Source organism: Agelaius tricolor, unplaced genomic scaffold (genome assembly GCF_023055355.1).
Source record: "Agelaius tricolor isolate 1412-34295 unplaced genomic scaffold, bAgeTri1.0.p SCAF_2, whole genome shotgun sequence".
NCBI lineage: Eukaryota > Metazoa > Chordata > Aves > Passeriformes > Icteridae > Agelaius > Agelaius tricolor.
In genome coordinates, this window is record NW_027269262.1 from 44,294,348 (window position 1) to 44,313,606 (window position 19,259).

The 19,259-nt window shown below is 38.6% G+C and overlaps 1 protein-coding gene across 11 annotated transcripts in view; it reads left to right on the forward strand.

The window, feature by feature from the left end:
• PPP4R1 (protein phosphatase 4 regulatory subunit 1) overlaps positions 1-19,259 on the forward strand; it is a 63,523-nt gene that overhangs the window by 33,987 nt on the left and 10,277 nt on the right. For 8 of the 11 annotated variants that reach the window (XM_071417065.1, XM_071417096.1, XM_071417128.1 and 5 more), the window contains 9 exons: positions 393-535; positions 1,886-2,032; positions 3,603-3,710; positions 4,493-4,558; positions 6,658-6,816; positions 8,044-8,174; positions 9,280-9,803; positions 14,934-15,002; positions 17,030-17,205. In XM_071417065.1, the coding sequence (XP_071273166.1) occupies positions 393-535; positions 1,886-2,032; positions 3,603-3,710; positions 4,493-4,558; positions 6,658-6,816; positions 8,044-8,174; positions 9,280-9,803; positions 14,934-15,002; positions 17,030-17,205 (1,523 nt within the window). The remainder of the gene's footprint in view (positions 1-392; positions 536-1,885; positions 2,033-3,602; positions 3,711-4,492; positions 4,559-6,657; positions 6,817-8,043; positions 8,175-9,279; positions 9,804-14,933; positions 15,003-17,029; positions 17,206-19,259) is intronic. The other 3 variants (XM_071417086.1, XM_071417111.1, XM_071417113.1) reach the window with 3 other exon arrangements.

Here is a 19,259-nt window from a genome sequence, read left to right on the forward strand (position 1 = left end):
ATAATATATATCATAAAATAATAAATCAAGCCTTCTGAAACATGAAGTCAACATTCTCATCTCTTCCTTCATCTTAAGACCCCTGTGAACACCATCACAGTCTGATACTCATAATGTTTGATGGCTGTGTGTCTTACACCTCTTCATTTTTATTACTGAGAATGTGAGATTTTATTACTGAGAATGTGACTTTAGTAGTTCAGCAGCAGAGAGTGTACTATCTGGTTTTGTAAAAAGATGTCAAAATGAAGCTTGACAAACACACTGACATGAACACTTGAGAGCATACTTTGTATGTAGAGTGCTGTAAGAAGCTTACTCTTGAAGGATCTGGGAGCGTGCTTGTAAACATATTGGGCCATTTTTTTTTGGTTTTGTTTTGACCCTTACAGAGCCAACAGTGCGGGCAGAACTGATGGAACAGGTGCCTCACATTGCTATGTTCTGTCAAGAAAACAGACCTTCAATCCCTTATGCTTTTTCCAAATACCTGCTACCGATTGTGGTGCGATACCTCGCTGACCAGAATAACCAGGTAAGTTTCTGGTAGGAGTAGTTTGCTAGCTGGTGAAATACTGTTGCAATGCCAAATTATTTAAATTTAGCATGGTAAAAGTGTGTTATATTTTGGGATATAAGGATTTGGAATGGACATGAAATACATGGTACTATAAATTTATTTAAAGAAAATGTAATGACAGTTTTTTACATCTAATGTGATCTGTCCTGATTTGGGGCCTTTTATCTGATATTGTATTCATATGGATAAAATTAGTCATTTAGACAAGTTTACATAACTTAAATTGTGGCAAAAAAGGAATAGTAGTAATAAAAAACGGAGTCCTTTGTATAATTCAGTTTTTTAACACCATGATGTACCTTCATTACCATTATTTGTATATCAATCCAATAAACGTTTTGGATTGAGCTTGTATGGTTTGTTTCTCTGCATGTATAAGTTAGCTTGTCCAAAGCTTTCTTGAGGCTTCTCCAGTCATTTCAGACTAGACTAATGCTAGTTGAGACATTATTTCCAATATTTTAGGCCTCTTGAGTTGGTCACTTTTTTCCCTGCCCTTTTCAAAATATACAGAGTTAAAAATAACTACCCAAACCTATTTTTCTTAGTAGTTGTTTTGCTAATTCATGTGTAATACAACAACTCTACTTTTGTTTGATGTTCTCCTGCTAGAAGATTCAGTAATTGTTTTCATTGTGTTAACCTCTGTTAAATAGTTCATTGGGCTGTGGATCTCTGAAACAAAAAGCTCAAAGGTGTTTCCAAAATTGCTGCATTGCAGTATGTGTAGTCTCTTGCTATATGTAATGTTTTCTCTTCTGGTGAAATTACTCCTTTTGGAGGTAGGGGTTAGCAAGCTATGGCATCAGTAATGGGTATCTTATTTTTGCACAATTTTTTTTCAAGTGGGACTAAGCAGAAATGTGTTTTAGAATTTAAAGGCATTGGAAATAAACGCAGTTTCTCCTTGCCAGCCTATTTCTTGTTAATCTCAGAAAAAGAGGATTTGTTAAGTATAAGAAATTTGTTGCTCTCCATTAATTGTGCTGCTTTTTCTTTGCACATTTGCTTCAAATTTGCCATGACTGCTCTTTTCGACATTAAAACAAATTGTGTGTGAACCCAAGAAACACCTGCACATTGTCAATTAAGGCAGGTATTCACCTCCATACTTCCCAAAACACAGGACAGCAAACTTGAAGTGCTTGCAGAAGCACTTGTGGAGCACTTGTCCTGTCACTGTGTGCAGTTAGTGCTGCCGTGTGTTGGTATATAGGTACAGCTTCCAAAATACAGCACGCACGTATTTCAAAAAACAAAACTGTCTTGAAATTGCTTGGTTCAGTTTTTGTCTTTTTGTGGCAGGTCAGAAAAACAAGCCAGGCAGCGTTGTTAGTGCTGTTGGAGCAAGAGCTCATCGAGAGATACGATGTGGAGACCAAAGTGTGCCCTGTGCTGATAGATCTGACAGCTCCGGACAGCAACGACGATGTGAAGACAGAAGCTGTGGCTGTAAGTAACAGCAGTGCCAAATCACACAGCCAAAAATTTACCTGAATGCTTGATAGTGCAGTGGGGGTGGTGTGTTTCCAAGTGGCACAGCCATTACTTAAAAGAAAATGTTATATTCCCCCTCCGTAACAAATCTGTAACTTCTTCTGTGCTGTGTCAGTGCTGTACACTCTGGTCAAGTTAAGATTTAAATTCAAAAACTTACATATGCCATTTAAAAAAACCCCAGCTGGACAAGACAGTGCAGGAGATAATTTTATTGACTCCTAAAACATCTGCTGTGTTGGCTTTTTAGTTTTTTGAATGTTTGTCTGTTTATTTTATGGAAGTTTAAATTGCCTGTGTGGAAAATTTCCATCAGTTCAAAAGCTTTAATGCCTCAGTTCTGTTGCTCCTTGCTGTATGTGTGTTCTCTTTATTGATTTTGTGGTGTTTTATTGGACAAAGTAATAAGCATCTGAGTTGATTAACTCATGGTTGGTTGGTTGGTGGCCATTTTTTTGCATTAGACACAACCTTTGTAATTAAAATGTATGTGTTGAATTAAAATAGTTAGTAGATGAGTTAATTTATAATGGAGAAATGGCAGATGTAGGCCCTTTTGTTTCCTTTTTTTATTGCAATTTATATTGCTGCTTTCTGCTGGGTGAACTTTTTTCTGTTCTTTTTGCTTGAGAGAGACCTCATTTAATATTTTACTTTCCTACAGTGGCTGGACTGATAAACAATAAAAAGTCTCTAGCACTGTTGGATTTGGCACCAAATTTCTAGTGCTTCTTGATGAAGCTTAGAACTACATAAGGGAATAAAGTATAAGCAGATTAGTTTTATCTTCTTCATGTTTTTGAAGGTATTGAAACTTGACAGAAATTTCTGTACCTCATCAACCCCCTAGAGGTTAGAAAAGCCATCATTTGTTATTATAGGGGAATGAATGTAAGTAGTTCTACTGACATGGTGGGGAATGGTAAATGTAAAATTCTTTTTGCTTTTTAAAGCTTTTTTTTTTAAGTTTCAGCACAAATTAGAATGAAAGAGCAGTTATAGGGAAGAGGGGTTTTTTTTGGTGTGATACATTTCTTTGGGAATTTTATGTTTGGGAGTTGCATGTATGCAGTGTGGTGTTGTAATTAATTTTAAACCATACAGGACTCAGAAGTCTCTTAAGCATATTAATTGTCAATAATTTTCTGTTAATTATACATATGTACATTTTGTATTGAAATAGTAAAAGAATCGTACTTTTTTTTAAGATCTGTTGGGTAACAGGAGAATAATTTCTAAGAGTCTAATTATCTTTGTTACCTGGGAATTTGATTCAGTTTATTGGAAGATCAATGTCATCTTCTACACCTGTGTCATGTCATGACAAGTAAATGGGAAACACAGTTCTTTGCAAAAGTGGCCAAACCTTTTCAATTCAAATGGCATTTTGTTTTCATTATTTTTCACAGTTTTCAGTAAAATTATGTTCATCAGAATAGAGAGTAGATGTAAAAAGCCTCTGCTCAGCTGACACAGAATGGTGTGTTATGCAAGCATCTCTGATTAATGTCTGTCTTGTCATTAGATTATGTGCAAAATGGCCTCCATGGTTGGAAAGGACATCACAGAAAGACTTGTGCTTCCCAGGTTCTGCGAGATGTGCTGTGACTGCAGGATGTTTCATGTTCGTAAGGTATGAATTATGAGCATCTGGTCTGGATTATCGGTGAAAAAATGTGTCATGTGCTTGGAACTTGCATGTGACTAAGAAACTTCCCTGGTAGATCTCATTTGTGACATGTGTTAAGTGAAAGCTGTTTTTGTATCTCGCATTTCCACAAATTTTAGTATTTCACACTGAGGTTTTTTTTCCCAGAATCACTACCCTTATTACTAGAAACAAAGAAAGAATCTGCTTGTCCTTATGCTATAGATAGCTGCAGTGTGATTGGGCATTTGTCCTTATGGTTGTGTTGGTAGCCAGGAAAACATGAACCAACTGTAGCTGATACAGCATCAGCCACCTAAGCTCATATCTCTGTGCACAGATGGAATTCAAGATGCTCATCTTCATCAAAGATGAAGTAAACCAGTATTCCATCATGATGTTTAGGTGTGGAGTTATAAGCTATCCAGTGTCAGTGTTTCCTCATCCTGCCACTGGATAGCTTATTTCTCTTGATAGCTGCATGTGTTCTTTAATTTGACAGCACCTCAAATACATTTTATCCTCTTTTATTTTCATTTAAGTTCTGGGGTTCTTTTGTGATTAAAAAAGACTGACTAATTTTTAAGAAAATAAAATTATTTATTTTTTAAAAAGCATAGAAAATGATGGAATGGGAAAGTAGCTCATAATGAGTTTGCAACAAAACATATTTTTCTTATTTTAGAAGTTGTTTATTTTTTTCACCTTGGATTTTGCTGTATTAAAACAATCGTCTGAGTATTTAATTCTTGCATTCTGTCTGCAAGGTATGTGCAGCCAATTTTGGAGATATCTGCAGTGTGGTTGGACAGCAAGCCACTGAAGAAATGCTGGTAAGCCATTTCTTAAAGGGTTTTTCTTCTTAATACAATTCAGGAGTGGAGCCAGACAAGCTACTGAAGAAGAGCAGTTCATGAGAGATTGCAGACTCAGGGGAGTGTGGCAGGGGATAAAGTGCTGAGAGTGCTGGGGCTTATGTATTGATTTAATCTCTTCAAGTCAGTTTTCCTGCCTCAAACAGCCTCCTGGAAAGGAGGGAAAGAGAAAGTAAAGTAAAGGAAATAAGTGAATCTCAGAAATAACAAATGAAATAAAGGGAAGAGAGAGAAATTCAAAATGGAAGAGCAGGGAACTGGATAGAGTGGTGAGAATAGGATCCTTAACTGTGCACGCTTTCCCATGGTGGGTCTGGGGAGCTAGTGGATGTTGATAGATTTGGAGATGTGACAAGGCTAGGGAGGAGAAATCATCTTGGCAGGCTCTGGGATCCCTCTTCAAGCATTCTCCTCTTGGGAATGTGGACAGTGAGCTTGTGGAGAGCCAGCAGAGGCTGGCTAATTCAGTGCCCTGAATTAGTGAGGGACTTACATGGACAGAGTGTAAATGCAGGCATGACTTCTGCCAAAGGCTCTGCAACTTTTTGCAGTTGTGGTGTTGGGACAGGTAGGCCTATTGTGGCTCTCAGGCCATTTCTTATACTCTTAAAGCGTTTGCTGCATTTTTCTCTAGCTATTGAGCGATTCAAGTCATTTGGTAGTGAAGTTTAGTTGTGTGGATTTGCATCCCATATGCTTCCTGATTTGGGATGTAAATTGATTTCTCTCACACAACTGCCTTTTTAGTGATTAGCGTAATGAATTTGGATTAAAACTTTGTAGAGGGTGCACTTAAACTACTATGCAATAAAAAGTGATGATTATTTCATTTGAAAGCAGTAATGTGTGGCAGGACAGCTGGGGTTCTCTTTCTATAACAGAAAATGCCATTTTCTGCTCTTCTTGGATTATTATTAGAAAAAAGGAGGGGTGTGAAAAGCTGAATGATAAAACTTCATTTTCTAATCTAAAAGCCTTTTTAAATTAGAGGCAAAGTCCAGGATACTTGGCTGCAGAGGGTAGGGACAGCTGAACATGAATAAATGTGAACAAGGCTGTAGCAACAGCCATTGGATTAGTCATATTTTGTCACCGTGCCTGTTGCAAAGCCAAGGCAGCTGTGCCTCACCTGCACTCTGTCCACCCTTACCATTACTGTGTCCAAAAAGCCCAAGCACCTGAGCACCTTCAAAATGCTTCAGTTATATTAGTAAAAGCACTGCTCTGTTCAAACATGTTTTCTCATTGAGCAAATGCAGTCTTTCTCTCATTCCCCTCTTCTTCTTTGCAGTTGCATTGTAGGATAGATGGTGGCAGAGGTTGATAAATCTAACAATGACAAGTGTAGGTAGAAAAGGAAGTTTTTTCTTCCTGAAGATGCTGTTTAGTATTTCAGTAAGAATCTTACAAAAAACCTGAAGTGATCTCTGATAGGTAAAATGTTAATCATAGAATCAAAAAATGTCAAGGTTTGGAAGGGACCTTGAAGATCATCTAGTTCCAACCTCCCTTGTTACAGGCAGGGATGCCTTCCACTAGATCAGGTTATTCAAGAGCTTACCCACCTGGCCTTGAACACTTCCAGGCTTGGGGCATGCACAATCTACCTGGCAGTGTGTTCCAGTGCCTTACCACCCTTGCAGTAAAGAATTGCTTCCTAATAATGCACCAGTATTATTTTTCTTGTGCCTGCTTTAAAAGAATGGTGTAGACATGAGGTCTTGTCTTTTGATACGTTTGTTGGTCTTGGGGGTGTTTTAGAAGTTGGGCTTTTTGGGGACTTTCTGGGGGTATACATCAGGTTTAAGAGTTAGTACTTCCTTGCAATTCTTCAGAGAGGTGAATTTTCCTTATCTGTATCAATAAGTAATAGGAAAGCACCAGATTAGAAGTGTAGTGCTACTGAATGTGTGTTCTTTGTCTTGCAAATGTTAAACTGTGCATCTGAGTATGAAGGTGGACAACCAGGTGAAGAAAATGAATGTGAAAAGAGAACTTGTTTTGAAACAAATGCTGCTTATTAAGACTTGCAAACTCACTTACTGTATTCCTAACAGCTGCCAAGGTTTTTCCAGCTCTGCTCTGATAATGTGTGGGGAGTTAGGAAAGCCTGTGCTGAGTGCTTCATGGCAGTTTCTTGTGCAACATCACAGGAAGTCCGGAGGACAAAATTGTCAACCCTTTTTATTAATTTGATTAGTGATCCTTCCCGATGGGTAAGAATTGCTTTTTGTTTTTTGAATAGCTGTTGTATTTGAAGGATTTTACTGCAGTACTCTATGTAGAACTTCTCATGGGTGTGGATAATCTAACTTATTCCATGCACCTCAAGCAAAATTGTTCTTAAACTGGTTAGTTCATTGATGGGTGTAGAGACTCCCTCACGTTTTTACAGCAACATGTAAGAAAAACTCTGTCAGTGGAGTAGCTTTTTTTAGCTACAGAATTGCCTGTGATTAATATTGCTGAGAATCATTAACAAAACTGGAAAATAAATTATGAGAGACTTGTTCTTCTTCAGGTTCCCTACCACCATGTTGTTTTTTGAGGGAGGGCATGGTGGAGTTTGTGGTTGGTTTGGAGGTTGATTAGTTTTGGGTTTTGTGGGTATTTTGGATGTTAGCGGTGGGGAGTTTCTTGTTAATTAAATTTTTATTGTTTCTTAGGTGGTGGGTTTTTGTTTGGAGGTTTTTTTTTTAGGGGGGTTGGGTGCGATTTTTTTGTTGTTTTTGGGGGGATAGGTTGGTTTTTTGTTTGGGGTTTTTTATTATTTGCCATCTTGAAGATTTACTTTTAAACCTTAAGTTTGTTGCTAAGCAGACAACTTCCAAGAGCAAAGGATCATCTGCACAGAAGCATGACCTCATGGATCTTAGAAAGTCATGGAAGTTGTAGCCCAGCAGAACTAATCAAATAACAAAAATTGAGATAGAGAATTGTTGAGAAGAGGAGAATAAACAGTAGGAGAAAGGAGGAGCAAATGCACGGCATAGCCAGATAGAAAGGGAAAGAAATATAATGCTTATCAGTCAAATTTCTGAAAGTGAAATGTCTGTTTCCTGTACATGATGGTTTTTTTTCCTTTCAAGTTGTTAAAATTCTGAGCTGATCTCTCAAATTTACCTGCTTCTATTATCTAAACAGATTCTTCCTCCTTTGGTTGTGGGGAATAAGCCTGTCAGTTTGGTAACCTGTGATTTAACTGTTTTCACCGTGCTTTTTAATTTTTCTTAATATTTTTTTTAAACTTGGACTCTGTATATATCTGGCTGATTCTTTCCAGACAAGAGCCTCTGCTGTTGATTTCCTTAGTAGGCTTACAACCCTTTCAATTCCTAGTAGCAGGCATTTTATGTTTTCTAGGACAGCAAGATTTATATATAATAATATATATATATTTATATGTATAATTTTGTTTTTTCACCTTGGACCCTTTCCCCTAGGTTCGTCAAGCAGCTTTTCAGTCTCTGGGGCCTTTCATATCAACTTTTGCTAATCCATCCAGCAGTGGCCAGTACTTTAAAGAAGAAGATGGTAAAAACCCAGAAGATTGTGATTCTGCGCAGGAGAACAGGTAAATTTGCTAAATCTACAAATTAATTTTGCCTCCTTGTTCTTCTTCTCCATGAGCTGTTAGAAAAACTAACTTTCCTGGATAAATTGAATATTTGGTAAATGGAAAGATCTGGATCTTCTCACCTCCCTAGACCAGAATTAGGATATATGTTCTGTGGTGAGATGACTGACTTGATAGACAAGGGAGAGCAGTGTGTACTGTGTACCTGGGTGGTTTTTTTTGGCACGGTCTCCTGTAAGATCCTTCTGGAGAAGCTGCTGAAGTTGGGTTGGATGAGAAGATAGTGAGGTGGGCTAAAGGCCCTGGCTGGGCCCAGGGGCACTGGTCAGCAGCACGGTGAAAAGGTCACTGACCGTGTGTCAAGAGGGGTCAGCACTGATTGGGTCCAGTTCTGTTTAACATCCTCTTTAGTGATCTGAATGGTGGAGCAGGGTGTGGCCTCAGCTGATGGCACAAAACTGGCAGGAGTGGCTGCTTCACCCACAGGGTCGTGCTGCCATCCAGAGGGAGACATGGAGAGGCACACTGGAGAGGGGGCAGTGGAGGGCCACAAAATGACAGATTGTGGCATCTCTCCTGGAGAGAGTCTGAGAGAGATGGGACTTCAGCCTGAGAAGAGAGGGCTCACTGGGGGGTCTTACCAATGTTCATAAACACCTGAGGAGAGAGTGAAAAGAGAATGAAGCTGGACTCTTCAGTGATGCTCAGTGACACAACCAGAGTCAATGGCCACAGCCCCAAACACAGGAGGTCCCCTCTGAACATCAAAACCTACTTTTTTTACTGTGAGGATGACTAAGCACTGGCAGAGGTTGTCCATGAAGGCTGTGGAGTATCCATCCTCTGAAGTACTCAAAACCTGTCTGGACACAAGTCCTAGGCAAGTGGTTCTGGTTGTCCCTACTTGAACAAGGAGGTTTGCCCAGGTGGCTTCTAGAGGTCCTTTCCAACCTTGACCCTTCTATGATTCTATGACTTCTGTTTTGTTACAGTGTAAATAAATTTACTTTGACAAATAACAAATTGATAGCATGTGTGTGAATTTTCAAGAGCATAACAAGTGCATTTTGGTTTTTTAATGTCCATTTTCTTTGGCATTCAGCAGTGAGCAAGTCAGGACCACAGAAGATGGCACAACAGATGAAGAGCACAACAGGACAGAGGATCTGTCTTCACATTGTGATGATAGTGATGATTTTGCAACAAAACTTGAAAATGTCATAGAAGATCAGAATACAGTGTCAAATAACTCCAAGAGGGAAAGTGATTTCCAGACTGAATCATCCTTCCTTTGCACTTTGCCTTCAGAATCTTGTGGGGAAATGGCGGATGAGAACGAGCAAAGTTCTCATTGCTGTACAGCAGCTGTGCAGGAGGCTGGGCTGAATTCACAGGAAACCTCTCTTTCAGAGCAGGAATTATACAATTCTTTCCATTTCTGGAGGACTCCACTTCCTGAAATAGATATTGACTTTGAGCTTCAGCAGACTGCTGATATAAAACTCGATAGAGAAATTCAGGAACTCACTATGCCAGTGTCTCCAAGCATTCCTATGGCAACAAGGAAAGAATTAGAAGAAATGATAGAAAATTTGGAACCCCATATAGACGATCCAGATGTTAAAGGTATGGTAAAGATACTGAAGCATTTTTAATGTTTGGAGATATGTATATGTTACTTCAGCAGTTTGTGCTTTAACCTCTTAGTTATTTTAAAAGTCAGAAGTACTGTTTTCTCCTGGTCCTCAAAGAGATTGAGGAAAATTGATAGTCAATTAAAAGGGAATTTGCATTTGTGTAAAGATGTTTAAAAGGAGTATAATTCCTTTTACAAACTGAATGCATGTGCAGTTAGGCAGTATAAAGTTCTGTCTGCCTGTTTTGACATTATAATCAAATAGATGGTTCAAAGGCATAAGCTGTTGATAAGCAAGTTTATTCCTAATTAGCATACATGCAAAATAAGGCAGATTAAGAGGGTTTTATTTTTTTAATTATCAGTGTGAATTACGGTTTTCTTTTTACTCATTATCCGTTTGATTTTGGATGAAATAGTCTCCATTTTTTTTCTGCAAAGGCTTTATTTATTGCAGTCACATGTTTACAGCTTTAATGCAACAAGTTTGTCAGATCAGGCTGATAATTGATCCAAGCTGAGTTCTTGAAGTGAACACACATTCTCCATTTTAAAAGCTCTTGAAGAATGGAGAAGAGTTTCATAAGTGTGACGAGGTGGTGGAGCAGCACTTCAGAGACACCTCCTCAGCTAAAAGCACTTGGCTCTTCTACACATACTTACTGGAAATAGGTTTTTCTTGGTATTCATATGCTGAATAAATTCTAAGAGACATTGGTTTGAGTGTCACAGTCAGAAAGTCTGGAGGGACCACTAAGGAGGAAGCCATGTTATTTTGGAGCTGAAGAATCTCTAGGGGGGAAGCATGCCTCTATACCAGAAAAAGTAGGAGGAAAAGAAGGGGCAAGTTGGGGGAAAATATTTTAGAATAAGCTGATACTGCTTTCAACTTCATTTTATTGTTGGTAGGTTGATATGCTAATAACTTTTCTTAAATCCATTTTGTACTTTTATCTAATCACTTGTGAAGTCAGCAGATAAAACTTTGCTTTAGGAGTGCTTTGGGCACTAAGGAAAGAGGTAAGAAAAAAATTTCACCGTTGCTAATGACTTCAGTCTTCATATAACCCATCTCTGAAGCCAGCTGCAGAAGCTTGCACTGCTGCTCAGGTTTACTTTGTAAAGCTGTTCTGTCTATAGTTAGAGAACATACCTTAATGCATAAATTACAGTGGTTTATGTAAGCATGTAGTTGTACATCCAGAATTGTCCTGTGTTATGAGTTTGTTTATCATGTGTGCTCATGTCTTGTTTCAGAGCAGGTTTTTAGAATTCTTTTTGTTTGTTTGTAGGTCTCTTGACTGGGTGTCAGGAGATTTTCTGTGGAGTTGTTGACCAACATTTGCACATTTAAGTAGAAAACTGTTCCTAGGTTGTCAACACCATGGGTTCCCCCACTCTGACTTGGTCAAGGCTGTGTAGTGAAGCCCCATAAAACATTCCTCCTAAATCTTCTACTCTTTTTCCTCTTGCCTGTGCTCTTGTTATTCAGTCTAAGTGCTCAAGAAGCTGGAATTTAACAACATGCCTGTTTCAATTTAGTAACATTGCAGTTTTAATTTTGCACCAAGTGCTAGTAATATTAATTTTGCATGCTTGTCTGAAACGCTGTGGTACACATAGAAGTGGTAGATGTCCAGACTTTAGTCTGAGTAGCTGATTTAATACCTGTGTTTTGAATCTTATGCTTCCTAAATTGTGACAAAAGGTAGGCTTGCTCTGGGGGTAATCCAGAAGATCAGAGCCCTGTCTTTGCTCATGGCAATATAATCTAAAAATGTTGTTGCAAACTGATGGTATTAATATTCAATCAAAAGCTTATCTTTAATCTGTTTTCATGGAAATTTTATGAAACTACCTAATTTCACAGATAATTTTGTCTCCAGTATACATGGCTTACAAATGTATGCCAAACAGCCCTGATCCCAAATGGTCCATAGGGCCTTACCCTGCCTGCACTTCCCCTCTCTGCAAAGCTGGCCATTATGTTTTTGAGTCTTGTACTGTGAGTAGGCTTTGCTTTGACAGCAATCACTGAGCAAGCTAGGAGGGTTTTTTTCCTCTCTTTATTTCTTTTTAAATCCCTGTGATCTTTTTCTTGCACTTATTTTCTTCATTGGCTTGCTGTCACCTAAGTCCTGGACTCCTGCTTCCATGCTGTGCTCCTGTCTTTATTGCTGCATTCCCAGCCAAGGGATGGGAGTGGAAGATGCTGTGTTCTCTGTGGTGGGTAAGTGGAGGCCTGCCATACTGGAGAGCTTCCATGGGTACACATCTTCTGGCTTCTGTAGCAAATTGGCCAAGGATCCTGAAGGCATGACAAGATGAAGTGATGAGATGTGGTTTGGGAATGAGACTGCAGTGTATGATGTTTTGCATGTGTCAGTAAGAAAGTTGTTCAGATGACCTTGTCTCTGGCTGTACCTTGCCTCTCTATGCTTGACTGTGCAAATTCAGCAGCCTTCTTTTGACATGGATTTGTGGTTGTTTCTTTTTTCTTTTTTTTTTCCTTTTTTTTTTCTTTTTTTTTTCCCCTTTTTTTAATGTTTTAGAAATTTATGAGAAGAAGAAAATTAGTTCCTGTTGTGTGGAATCGTAATGGCACAGGATTTTTGCAGTTTCTTAAGATCACACTGAATTTTTATTACTTGACACTGCAGGATATATAGTGATGGAAATAAGGTGCTGTTCTTCACTGGTCAGTCAGAGGAGGTTGATGATTTCTATTTTGCTAGTTGGTTTCAGAGCCCATCCCTGACAACTGAGACAGATGTGGAGATTTGGTGCTGAAGTTCAACCAGCAATTATTCTTTCTGAGTCAGAAAAATATGGTTTTGTTGGGGTTTTCTTAGTGTTTTTTGTTGTTGTTGTTCCTTCCTCCCATCACTCTCTGCTTTGCACTGGATGTTCATCCCTAGCAGCTACTATATGTATTCCCCCTCCTATTTCCTTTTCTATTTTCATTTCTCTTCCTTTCTGGGTTTGGCATTCCTCTGCTTCACATGTCTCACTTCACCCTTGTGGGTTGTGTGAGTTGCTTCTCCCCTCACCGGCTTGCATCATTGTAGCAGAAATACTGAGAAAGAATAACTCAGTTTTTACCTGAGGAGTACCTGAGTGTACCATGCCAATGGGAAGAGTCAAAGGAAAGGCATCACCAGGTTGTGTAGCCCAGAGCATGGCATGTTCAGTGCATATCCCCATCTTCCAGATGCCTTGGATGCCAAACACTAAGGGGTTGCTGTTTTCATACACACTGGTCATGGTTGTGTGGTTTGGGTTTGGTGTTTTGTGTTGGGTTTTTTTTTTTTTTGGGTAGGGGGGGTGGGTAGTATTGGTTTGTTTGGGGTTTTCTCAGTGCACCTCAATAGAGCAGTTTCTGTTTCAAGCCTTAGATCTTTGCTTCAAGGTGTGGAGACTGATGAGATCTCCAGCAAAACCAGTTTTTTAATGGTAGTCAGTAACCATTATAGAATAATTTTTTCCCTAATCTTGTTCTCAAAAAAGGATAAACTGCTTCACCTGAATCTCACTCTTTACCTTGGGGTTTTCCTTCCATAACTAGCTTATTGCAAAGTGATAAATCTGAGCAATAGGTGGTTGAGCATTCAGCAACTGAGATAAAGAGAGAGCCTGTCTTCTTACAGGCAAACTGCTGGCTACCAGAGCTACACAGGCTGTGCAAAGTTAAGCACTGCTATTGTAATCCCTCTTGAAAGGACCTTTCCAATCCACTGGCCAGACATCTGGAAGGTCTCAGGCTGGGAGATGGGAACCTGCACGTTCCTGTGAAGTAAGCCAGCTTTTTAAAAATCATCACAGGGTCTTCTTTCAGGTCATGTTTTTCCAGTTCCCTGAGGCTGCTGCTGTCTTCACTTCCTTCAGAGATTGCTTTTCTTTCCTCAGATGTTTTTATTTCTTTATTTTTCTTTCCACAGACATTTTATTCAACTGCCTTTATCTTATGATCTTTATAGAAAGGGCTAAATCGTGTAATGTCAGCTTTCCTTAATATTATTTGGGGGAATAGAGGAAGCCTGACTTGTAGGTTACTGAGGCTAACTGTAGCCTAAGTCACTTAGTTACAAGCTGCTTTGCCAAAAGGAGACCTAATATGGACAAACCAGCCCAAATGTGGGGTCAATTGATCCCATTCCCTTATAAGAACTATAAGTTAGGTTACAGGCACTGCCTGCAATAAAAGTCTAAAACATGTTGTTGATGGAACAGGTGAGGAGTAAGTGGAGAAGAAACTGTTCTTATGTTTCAGTTAGTTCATCTCTGTGCCCATTACGGCCCATAGCTTTCTTTTGCATCTGAGTACGAAGTAAGGGTAGGGAAGGCAGATCCTTTAGAAAAAAGAAAGTAAAAAGAAGAAAAAAATAAATGAAACATCAATGTCTTCTAGTGAAACATCAGGAGAAACAGAAAACAACAATAAGGTTTATTGAAAGGACAGAAACTCCTGAAAACAAGGAAATTCAGTAAGACCAGATAAAATATGATTTAGAATTTATAGATTGTACCAGTTATTTTAAGATGCAGGTACAGTAGCCAAGACTAAATTCCTTTTTTCTTTTTTTAAATACATCTCACCTGAATGAAAGTTGAAGAAAGAATTAATGGTCTAAGATCCAGTGAACATTGACTTTATCTGAGCAATGCAGTTACCTGAGTTCTGTGCTATGTGCAAAACTGACCTTTACACTCCACTTTTTACTGACAGTAGCTGTGAAAGCTGGTTAGCCAGAGATTCCCTTCTTGAAGCGTTTCTCTGTCATTCACAAAAGGGGAGCTTTATCCTTTACTTGAATTTGAAATGATTTTCTGGAAACCATTGCCTGCCTCGTGTCAGGAGGGAATCTCTTTGTGAGAGATGAGGAGCAGCAGCGATGCTTGGCTCTTCTTTTAGCGAGGACCTTAAATATTTATGGACTTCAGGACATTCACCTTTCAGTGAATGGCAGCACTGAAGTCACAGATAAGCACTGAAAGAAGGCACTTGCCAGTCAATGAAATCCTTGGGAGTTTGGCTTCTCCTGTCCTTCACCCCCACACCTTGAGATTGTAGAATTGACAAGAAGCTGAGGAAATGCACATTTTTGTCATATTTCTTCTAGGGCAGGCAGAGGAAATCAGGACAGGTGTTGTCTCCATCCTGTTAAAGCCCCTAAACAAGGGCAGTCCAGGTATGCAGGCTCACAGTGGGGCATGGGTGGGGAATATGTCTTGGAAAATTCCCAATACCTGCTGTAGATACTTTTGTTGCTATAAGGAATCTTTGTTAGCTCTGAAATATACAGAAAATACATAAATGGTATTGAAGCAGTATGTGTTTACCTAGTCGGGGTAAGCTTTCTTCACTTTACAGTGAAGGTGAGAGCACATTTTTCATGAAGTTGTCCTTCATGAAAGGCATCTTCAAGAAAAATGTCTCAATGTGCAGCAGAATATAATTATTTTCCATTTTCTTGTTTGATTTCTCTAAATTAAAATAGTTTGGAAATAAGCCAGGCATTTCTTGCCCTAGCATAGCCACTTATTTTGCTTGGTATTGGGGGTGATTTATTTAACATTTAAGTTTTGGAAAAATTTATTAACCTTGATCTTTTTTATTCTCATGGGTATTAGAGTACACAAGTTTATTGTCAGTGAAGTAATACTTGAAGAGTAAGGTTGCAGCAGTCTTATTAATATTAGAAACAGTAAATTTCCTTATTTTAATATATTTATATGTAAATTATAATATATATATTTAAACTATATTTTTCACATGTTTTATAGTGGAAGTATTAGTATTATGTTGGTTATACTTTAAGTTTTTAACAGCTTGTTTTTCCTGTTTCATGTTGAGAAATACAGTAATACAGCAATAATATCTTTGGGTTATTTTTTCAGAAATTGAACAGACTTAGAGAGTTAGCATTGCATATTTTAAAAAATTGTCTTTATTCCTGCTCATATGAACCCACAGTGTGTTTTCCAATTTTTGCTAGATTTTGCTAAGGCTTCTAATCTAAGATTTTGCTGAGTTAACAATTTTTGTTTCTTGTAACAGATGTATTTCTGTTTCTTCTATCTACAAATAAGTTCAACTTTCTTTATTTAGTACTTGTTAACAACCATATTGAAAATGCTGGAGGGAGTAATTCAGAATTCTGTAGTTTAGTATGGCAATGTGGGATTAAAAAGGAGCATATGGGATGTCACGTAATTTCACAGTGAACATTTAAGAAACCTTGGAAAAGACAAAATCTATGAGGAACAGATCTTCCGGATGGCTGGATAAATTTAATAAGTGAGGAGATAATTCCTCCCTGCCTTCTTGGAAAGAAGAGGAGGAGGAGAGTGGCAGGGTAGATTAATCTGCACTGAATTCTGTGTCACTTGCAACTGAGATTGCCCCTGATATCTGATCTCAGGTCAGGCTATAGCCAAGGAGCATTGCTCAACAAAGCTTTCTCTAATTGGCAGTAAACAGAGGGGTGGAAATCAGAGTAGCCTCAGAACTGCTGGATCTTTTCCAAAAGAGTGGATAGCAGAGTATAAAGCGCTAATGCCTTTTTTAGATGAATAAGAGAACATCACACAGTGCAACCTTCTTATTTGTTTGGAGGATCCAAGAAGGCTGAAGTATTGGGTCTGGCATATTTCTATATAGATCTTGCTTTAGAGTTGCTATTAAAATGTAAGAATTTAATGAGCATATATAAAGGGAGAAACAACCCCTCAGAACTGAAATCCTTTGTGCATTACAAAACCTGTTCTCAATCTTTGTTTGAATTACTTCATCCCTCTGTCTCTTAGTCCCACCTCCCACAAATGGCCCAGTCTCTAAGTTAATATTCGTGGGCTATTCTGCCCCAAAAAAACTATTTGCACCATTAATATTTACTAAAATTGTTAAAGAGCTGATGCTGCCATAACAGCAGTCTCTTATTCGTCTTGAGTTATGGGGTTTGTTTGTTTATTTCAGCTTTAGGGACAAATTGCACTGGACTATGGTTTGGTTGAGTACCCTAGAAAAAGAGTGAAGTCTTAATCTAGCACTTAATTCGTCCCTAGTTTGGGATTTAACAATATGATATTAAGTTGGTGTACCTCTCCTGTAGTTCCTCCACCATCTTTCAGTTCTGTCTAAAAGTTGAATCTGTGAACTTGCTAAAAGTTTTATTGCAGTTTAGTCTCTCATGCATTTGTCTTTCGTGTACTGCAGCACAAGTGGAGGTGTTGTCTGCTGCACTCAGAGCATCCAGTTTGCATCCTCAAGAAGAAACAATAGCCAGTGTTGGCAAGGGAACAGATTCACAGGCTGAACTAACCATCAATGACCAACAGAGTTTTAAACCTATACTGGGTGATATTGTGCCTTTAATTGGTGACACTGTTGAGGTAAGAAGAGAGTTTTGTACTTTATTTTTTCCCATTAGGATTTTCAGGGCTCCAGTAACAGAGCTGTAATTTGCATTCATGGGATGATTGCAGTCAAATGCTTTCTACTTTTGGCTGGTGTGGCATTCCCTTTTGTTGGATGCTATTGAAGTGCTAGCTACTAAAATAAAATTACTTGTGTTGCGTGCCTTTGTTTTTGCCAATTCTGTGCTTGTCCATGTAAATTCTTTAAACTGTTTCTGTTAAAATCTCTGTTAAAATCTCTGTGACTGTTGCATTTGCAGATGTTTTAATGCTACCACATTTTATTAATGTGAAAGTGCCTTGCTTAAAATAGATTCCCTACTGATAATGAGTGAATCTTCTTCTCCAGTGCCCTTCCCTGAACCTGGAGAATGAGATACTTTGTTCTCATTCTCTTTGCTCCCTGTGAATTGGTTCATTATGGTTTACTGGTCTGCATCAGAGAAGTTCAGGACCTGCAACTGAGATGTTGTGTGGACTGAAATATTCTAGCAATCAGTAACATCTTGAAGTTTTTTGCATTTACTTCTTCAGATCTTCTCCCTGTTTCCTGCCTGACTGTAGTTCTGGCATTTGATACTCTTTTCTGTTCTTTGCTGTGTCAGGCCAAACCCACTACATCAGTGCCTATAATGCCACAAGCTCAGGTGGTATTAGATGCTGTTGTGTTGCAGATAGCAATGGTTCCAAAATAGGCTCCATAAAACAAGAGCAAGTGATTTGTTGAATCACTCTACTGAAATTGTGTTTTCCAGATGAAATTTTGACAAGCATCTTTGAAATGTCTAGTAGTTAATACCAGTTCAGTATAAAATATTTTTGTCCTTCTTGAATTAGAGCAGTGTTTCTTGATGGCATTTAATTAACTTTTTCTCTAAGCTGTTGGACTACCATCTAGACCAAAAACATACAAGGAGTTCAGGAATGTGGCATTTACATGGTTACTGCTGATGATACACAATCATAATTTAACTCTAAAAATGTGATTTGTTTCAAAAACACCAGACTGCCTCCAATTCCTTTATGTCAGGCTCAAAATGCTTTTTTTCTTATATGATCTCTTCTTTCTAATGCTTACCTGAAATTACAGTGTACATTTAACCTCCATTCTTAAGAATTTTGGGGGGTGGTGAGGGTGGTGTTTGTGCAGAGACACCTGTCCTGAGCTTTATGCTCTTGTGTGCAGAGTATAATGCTGACAGAAAATTTGAGAACCAGTCGCATCGCTGGTATATGTTGATTTTGCATGTTTCAGTTTTATGCTTCAAGAGGATGCTCCTAATCTGTCAGTTTCTTGTTTGTTACTGGCACTGAATCAAGTCCTCATTTTACAAGTGAGCAGATATTATAGAGGTGACCTAGAATTCTGGGAATCAAGCTGTGATCTGTTGAGCAAGTAGACTGTTGCCCCTAGCAGTGAAGAGACCTCTGATTTTCACAGGTGGTTGTTGGGGTTTTTTAGTTTGGTTGGGGTTTTGTTGTGGTGGTGATTTTTTTTCTTCTTGTCTTTTTTTGAGATTTTTTAAGTCTCAGCATAGCAGTGTGTCAGTAGGGTACCAGACTCTTGAGAGAAGTGAAGCTGTCCAGCATTTTATATTTGAATGCAGCCTGCACAGTTCTGCACATACTCCAGTAAGCAAAACCACATTCTGCTTGTCCTTTGGCAGCTGTACTGGTTCATGAAGGAGTTAATGCTGCATGTTAAAGAGAGATTCTCTATTCAAATGAAAATAAATTATGTAATAGAGTGGACCAGTAAGATTTTTGGGACATGATGAAGCTTGTTTGTTGAGGGCAGCTGTTAATTTTTTCTCAGGAGGCACTGTGTTTTTATTTTCTTTAGGTTTTATGTTCTTTATAAGGTTTAATAAGGGAATATGTATTGGAATCTGTTTTTATTTGGAGGTAGAGGGAGAAAGGAAACTGGGCTAAAACCTTCTCACTCCTGTCTGGCACAAGTACCTCTTTCTAATAAGAATAGGATGGATGCCAGGAGGAGATGGACTCCTGACACTGGCCTCTTCTTTGTT